General features: G+C 43.4%; 1 protein-coding gene across 1 annotated transcript in view; it reads right to left on the reverse strand.

Moving 5' to 3' along the window:
* Positions 1-7,005, reverse strand: part of T265_01847 (hypothetical protein) — a gene marked incomplete at both ends in the record, with an annotated part of 74,870 nt that overhangs the window by 38,896 nt on the left and 28,969 nt on the right. The window contains 3 exons of the mRNA XM_009165957.1: positions 2,146-2,208; positions 5,434-5,721; positions 6,323-6,433. Of these exons, the coding sequence (XP_009164221.1) occupies positions 2,146-2,208; positions 5,434-5,721; positions 6,323-6,433 (462 nt within the window). The remainder of the gene's footprint in view (positions 1-2,145; positions 2,209-5,433; positions 5,722-6,322; positions 6,434-7,005) is intronic.

A 7,005-nucleotide genomic window follows, 5' to 3' on the forward strand; every position in this document is an offset into this window, starting at 1 on the left:
TATATATATATATACATATATATATATATATATAGACAAACATGGTTGTACGGCAGTGAAGCATCAGTGGCAACACTGATGTTGCTGTCCTTGATGATGATGATGATATATCAAACTGGAAGAATGAAGCATAGTACAGGGACAGATAGAAGCAGAGTCTTTGCTTTGTAAACCTGGGATGTGACAGTTCGCCTGTGGTTGGTAGTCCACCGGTGTCCAAATCTCATCCATGTGTCGTAGTAGCTGTAGGCCGCTTCGATTGACGGGAACAGAACACTAGAAATGACTGATGGCGGCGTGCTACAGCACATTAGTTGATCGCTAAGGGACTGGGCTAAGGAATTTACCTGAAGATCCAACGATAATGACGACGACAGACATAAACTTGCCAAACACCAATCTGTCAGCGACAACCGAGGTATTTTGTTACACTTGAATGCAGATGGTCAGATACACACAATTGGGTAGATGCCAAGTTATGTTGGAGACATCAGATCTGCTATATTGCCACAAACAATCATAGTCATGAAGCTGAATTAGCTGCTCTTCGGGATTAGGCGCTCTTAGGTATTAGTCGGTCAATCAAATCAGTAGGCCACATTATCCTAGAGCAGGATGGAATTTCCGGCACATGTAACATATCAGACCCACGAGAGAGTTATAGCGGTGAGCCTACGACAAAAGATGGGGAAGAAACTGTGAGTAGGCGCAAACTGAGTTACAGATATATGGAGCAAATATCCTGATACTTCTTGCGAAGATCATAATGTAACAGGTAATTCCTTCGGACAAGATTTGCGCCAGTAGTATCGTAAACCGTGCTGTTTGTTGACCATAAAAGTTCAGAAAGACTGGCATGCAAAAGTTCACTGACGGAACGGCTCAGCGGAACAAGGCTTTTCACTTTCTGTGCGAGAAATCAAACGATGAGAGGACGATAAAACCAACAAAAACGCGAGTGCTAACGAAGTTTATGGTGATTTCAGCCGCAACGAATGAGAAGAGCGTACCAAGTTGTCGAAATCTGATTCACAATCCTTAGATTTGGGAAGAATTTTGGTGAGTCCGAGCAACGACCAAGAGCGTGGTTTGATCATAAATCTCAAGGTTTGAACGGGAACGCAATAGGCTTGACAACGTTTGGAAAATGAAGGACGGAAAAAAAAGCCGAACACTTCCGTGCGCTTAACCCAAGGTGTAAGAGTCGGAACAGTCAGTAGTAAACTGCGGAAACTGTTTCGCGATGGAAGCAATAACTATCACCGTTATTCTTTGCGGAAGTTAAATCTCTGATAGAGAGAGAAATAGGCATGTAGCGGGTTGAAGCAACCTCATGTTTTAATTGGGCAAAGAATTCGGACTATAGAGAGCCATGAACTCCTTGAGATCCCTGGGGCAGACTAAACACTCCGGGCAAGGCAGGTCGACCATTAGAATGAGGCCATTCCGTCGACATTATGGACAGTGTTGATGCATCGACAACGATAATCACAAGACTGACTGACGATAATCACTGCTGACATCCGCGTCCAACGGAAAAAACACAAAACTTTGATCTCCAAATCAAGAGTTGAGCATGAATGGCACCGAACGAACCAGAATGGACCACTCTAAGTCAAACACTTCAGGAGACAGTCTTTAGTTTGTTCGCTGAGATGGTTAATCGAAATGCGCACCGATGGATCAGTGGACGTGCTGGCTCATCGCTACGCTCCACTCCACCCCTCATCCCCCGAACAACGCAGTGATGATGTCAACTCGATTAGTGAGTTGCAATCAAATTGCCAAACTCAAAGAACAAACCAACGACCATTTACTCTACCTGAGCTACCAACATTCTTCTCAAAAAAATTTCAGGAGATGGGAGGTGCAAGCCGACTGCTTTAGCTTGTGCGCCCATTTCGTGTAAACTGATGTTACGTAGCTCCACTAACGAAAATCGGATATCTTGTCCAAAGACGTGCTCGGGTTTAACAAGTCGGTATGAAGAGAAGGTAGAGTAACCATGCATCATCACAGCAAAAAATGGCACACCAGCGCCACAGGACTGGTCACCTCAAAACAGTACAAACTATTGCATGTGATGAAACACAAGTACCTTTTAGAACACGAAATAGACAGTATGATACATTGTTTAAAACTCACCAGTAGCCCCAAGCACTTAGTATATACGTGATTTTTCACCTCTTCGTCCTGGTCTGCAAATCGCTGAAATGAAGATAAGATGGAATAGCCAGTAAGAATAGAAAAGTTTGAGTGGACAAGCGACTATCAGATCTTTTATTACGTTGTTACCGATACTGGCTAAACACAACGTCACCGCCAAGACAATCTTCCTGCTCAGCTGGTCACATATCGAGGAAAAGCACTGGATGAACAGAGAGAATTATGAAAGATCACCAAGCGAAGCTGTATCTAAGTTTGTGAACTTCACAATATGGGGTGTAGTAAACGATTAGACCCCACCAAAGTGTCACTTTCCACAATTTACTGCTCCATTAGGTTGAGTAGGATTAACATGAAATTGTGTACATATCACTCGGCTATGTGCATGCGCCTAAGTTGAAGTGAATAGTCTAATACGCAAAGGTCGCAAATTTGCTTACACCACAATCGCGACAACCAAAGTTCATAGCCGATTAACTCTGGCAATGTGCGTCAGCGTTAAGAGCGAAAATTGTGTTTAGTGCCCCGATTTAGGTATAGCAGGAAAACGTCTGTATTGAACAGTGATGCTGCGCTGCCGATTTTGACGTTGATAATGAATTCACAGTGAAGGAAGGGGAGCAAAAAAGTCAAGTTAGGTGGGTAGTTGAACACGTGCGACTAGCTACCACAAAATCACATTGAATGGCTAACGCGATCTATCGCATGTGTCAAATATGTGAGGCATTTGACTATTTACAAATGGCCAAAGGCTCCCTGGTAATATTTTCAAGATTCCCCCGGAAGTGGTACCAGGCGAAGATCGTCAGTTCTGAGAGCGAAAATTATTGCAAGACTGTTACAATAATAAAAAAATAACGGTGACAGAAAAACCTACGTACAAACGTCTGAAAAAATCCAGAAAACTAAGGGGAATAGTCGATGCGGTAAAGACCATCATCATATATAAAATTCGAAACAAGGATTAAGACAGCCAGACAGACAGACAGATTAAGGAGGCCATCCACCAGACTTTACAAACAATGACCTGTCGTTGAAGGATACGACTGACTCACATCATCATTGACCTAAACAACAGATGAGAACACTTCCGCTTCATTGGACCACAGTCAAATTATACCAATAAGGCCTTAGAATGGAGAGAATAAAAACAGGATAGAGAGGAGACCTAGGCCTAACCTAAGACATCCCAGATGCCTACACCTGCAACACTCGGTCAGACAGTCTGGATAGAAACTGACAACATGAACGCTATTATCACTGCTTAATCGCTATGTCGTCCAGTGTCGCCAGCCGAACACAGAGAACGTCACGTGCACCTCATCCTGGAAGGCGGACAGCACAAAAAGCGCCCTAACTTTTCGTAACGGCTCTGAGATATCGACGGTCAAAGACCCGAATATGTTCCACATCCTGCGCTCGACGTGGCTGATCCTCAGAACCGTACAACGACCCAGCCTGCACTGATCGATTATCATTCGATTCCGTGCACTCAAATCAAGAAAAGCACGACTTCAGTTGGAACGAAGTCCGTGCAATGGATTGAAAGTCTTTACTGGGTTTGCTTGTCACATCGCATTACGCCTACAGACCGCGCGAAGGATGGCGAAGGAAGGAAGGAGCTGCGCTGAGCCACCCGTGTAACCCAGTGAACACTACGTAATTCAGACCCGAGGAATAAGAACGGAAGGTGTAGAGGAGAGAAAAGCTTTGAGGCTATCAGCATTCCAAACCAGTGGGCCACGAAAGTGATGTTATAGTGGCCGGCGACCCGTACAACTCATAAGTCCCAGCTGAGACACATGTATATGGCTAGCTAGTGTCAGGTGAGAAGCCCCGTGCTTCATACAACAGTAGCGATATGAATTCATTTCCAACAACAGTGTAGGATTAACACCCTGAAATTTTCAGTGCTAAGGACGGTCGTTAGCATGGCATCTGACCGAACAACACAACGTCAACGACACTCCATCTAGCACACATACTGTGAAGGTTGTCAGAGCCGGATGATGGAGAAAGATCAGCCACCACCAGACTCCTAAAACGGGGTATACTGCTAACCTGATTGCGAATGTAATCAGCTACGTTGAAACTCCTGGTGATGCTAGCCTTGCTGCAATAAAAAACATAGTGGCCGTCTCAGCACGCCTTACTGCAAATAGCTAAGTAACAAAGTCAGCTGACCCGCATTGTAGAGGGAGGTGATGCGCCTAATAATACCCCCGCTCTGAGTTACTCAGATATAGCTCAATCTCTGGAATTCATTCCATGAGTGACAGGCAAGAAGAATCAGAACGTTTCATTTTTGGATCTGTTGCAACCAGTCCAGATCGTCCACGCTACGAAAGAATATTTCAGATGAAAGTAGCCAAGAGAGGTCGAACGGATAAATGAACAAGTGGAGGAACCCGCAACAAAAACACAGAAGGCTTCTACAGGCTTCTGCGCAGGCTTCTACCAAACTGCCGCTAAAGCACATGATTAATTCTGGCTTGTTTCCGTAAATGAAGAGCAGGAGGAACACGATTGCGTGCAACAACTTAACAGAAAAAGCGAATGGACTAAGGAGACCAAACAAAAGTCACTAAAAATAGATAGTCATTTATCGCTCTTATGAAAGATGAATCACGATCCAAAAAAATCACAAAGGGAGCAGAACGAAGCTACTTAGATGAATGTATCCAACGCACCAAGTCAAAGCAACAAACTCAGATTACGACGTGTAAAGACTAAAAACTGATCAACCTTGTTAACGGAAGGGCTATCTCAACTAACCAGTCACATCAGACCTGCTAGGTGCTCTTATAGAACATAAACGCAAGCGCGAGAGAAAATACTGACTCAAAAGCATGTTGACGATGTCTGCCCGAAAAGTCTTTACCAATACTGTTTCAACTAGGCAACCGCGCCCTTAACCTTGCAGATCCGTGTATTGACCTCATCTGTCAAAATACAACCAGGACTGATACAACTTTCAAGATAAGTAAAACGCTCCACAACTTCGAATGTCTCCGTCTGGATTGTAAATCGCGTGTTCAGTGACAATGTCCACGAGCACGACCTTACGCTTTGTGGGTGCAAAGTGCATACCAAAGGGCTGGATTATTTTAGCCAGTTAATCCAAAAACACCTGCGCCAGTCTCACAACTGCTCTTTGCACATTTTACAATCAACAGTCAATTGATTCACCGAAACTAATAAAATAAACAAACGATACGAAGAGTGGTGTATTTAACTGAGCAATCCTGATAGTGAGAATAAGTTTACCTTGAGCACTTTCTCATAAATACGAAGACCGCACTCTTCCACAAACCCCATACAGGCTTCCGGACATTCATCGGTCAAATTCCACAGCGCAGACAACGTGAACCGCAAGGTTGTATCGAAAATTGGTGTACCCTCAGCGCGTAGGCGTACTTGACTCAAATAGTTCGGGATCACTGGACCCAAATCGTTCAAGTCCGTTATGAGTAAACATTTCTCCGCAATGTAGGCCAACAAACATTGAATGCGTCTACGGTCTCTGGCCAGCTCGGATAGACCGGCCGTTGTAATCTGCAAGATGAGGTACAGAGGTGAATTTCCAAAGGGCATGTCTAAATGAATTGAAACTGATTGCATCTGAAGAGTAAAGCAATAGAGGACATTATGATTCTGAGCCCGAGGTACCATAAGAGGCTTCAGCAATTCGACGTTGATACCATGTTTAAGAAAACGTACTTCTCAAAAGCGATCCCGTAACAAGCAAGTAATTCCAAGGAAATGGTTTTCGTGCCGAAAGCCAAATGAAACGTGTACAGATGTCAGTAAAGTATAAACTTATAAAAATCGACCCATCGACCAATTGCAACCGTTGATGCAAATTTTCAGAAATGAGTAATCAAGCTGAAGTTATTCCATCCGAAAGTACGGATTCCAGTTCAGATGCGGGTGTGCACTTTCAAATCACTCAGTGTCATAATGCCTAACGTGGAGCTGAGTCACATTGCACCATACCTTAATCTCGCCAGACTGCGATCTGTTATTGACAGATGCATGCTTTTAAACAGAACAAAGCAAAAATTGTAAACCATCGTTATAAGTAGACTAAATGTAAAGGAGAACGTATAAAGAACATGGGAAAGTCCGGGAATAAGTTGGTTCTGAATAGGCTTACCTCGGCCGCCAGGATGGAAATGATTGCCACACCCATGCGCTTCATGTGCATATCATCGAAAGCGATGAGGTTGTTGAAAACCAATTCACAACATTGGTTACAGTTGAACGTCTGTGAGGATGGAAACAGTACAAGGCAAAACCTGTCAATCCAAAGTTAAAAGATTGTAGAAAGGTCGTTCAAATCAGACATACATAAACATTCGTGTGCACATACCGACAGACTTGCAGAGCACCAGATACGGAAGCAAAAGTAAACTTATTACCAACCGTTCTGTTAATGTCCCAGGACTATCAGCATTACGCAGATCAAGAACGATTTCGTGATTCAAAAAGTAAAGAACGATTTGCATGGCACAAGTAAGTATGCCCCACTACCGCAATCACCCACCAGATGACTTGTGGTAATAACTACACTAATAAATAAACGTGCTGTGCTCGACAATGGAATATCGATCATACGACAGAGACCATTTATATTCCTGGTTCTCATGGAAAGCCGGAAGAAATGAACGTCATGGAATCAAGACGTCATGAGAGCGCTATCTGAATGACCTTTACTACTTCAAGTATAATAAATGGACCACTATTTTGTAGCAGTCCGAGATCTGAAGTTGCACACTTCCCTTCCCAACACCTCGATGAGTTTATATATATATATATATATATATATATATATATATA

The sequence above is a fragment of the Opisthorchis viverrini genome, assembly GCF_000715545.1.
Source record: "Opisthorchis viverrini unplaced genomic scaffold opera_v5_20, whole genome shotgun sequence".
In the NCBI taxonomy this organism is placed as follows: domain Eukaryota; kingdom Metazoa; phylum Platyhelminthes; class Trematoda; order Opisthorchiida; family Opisthorchiidae; genus Opisthorchis; species Opisthorchis viverrini.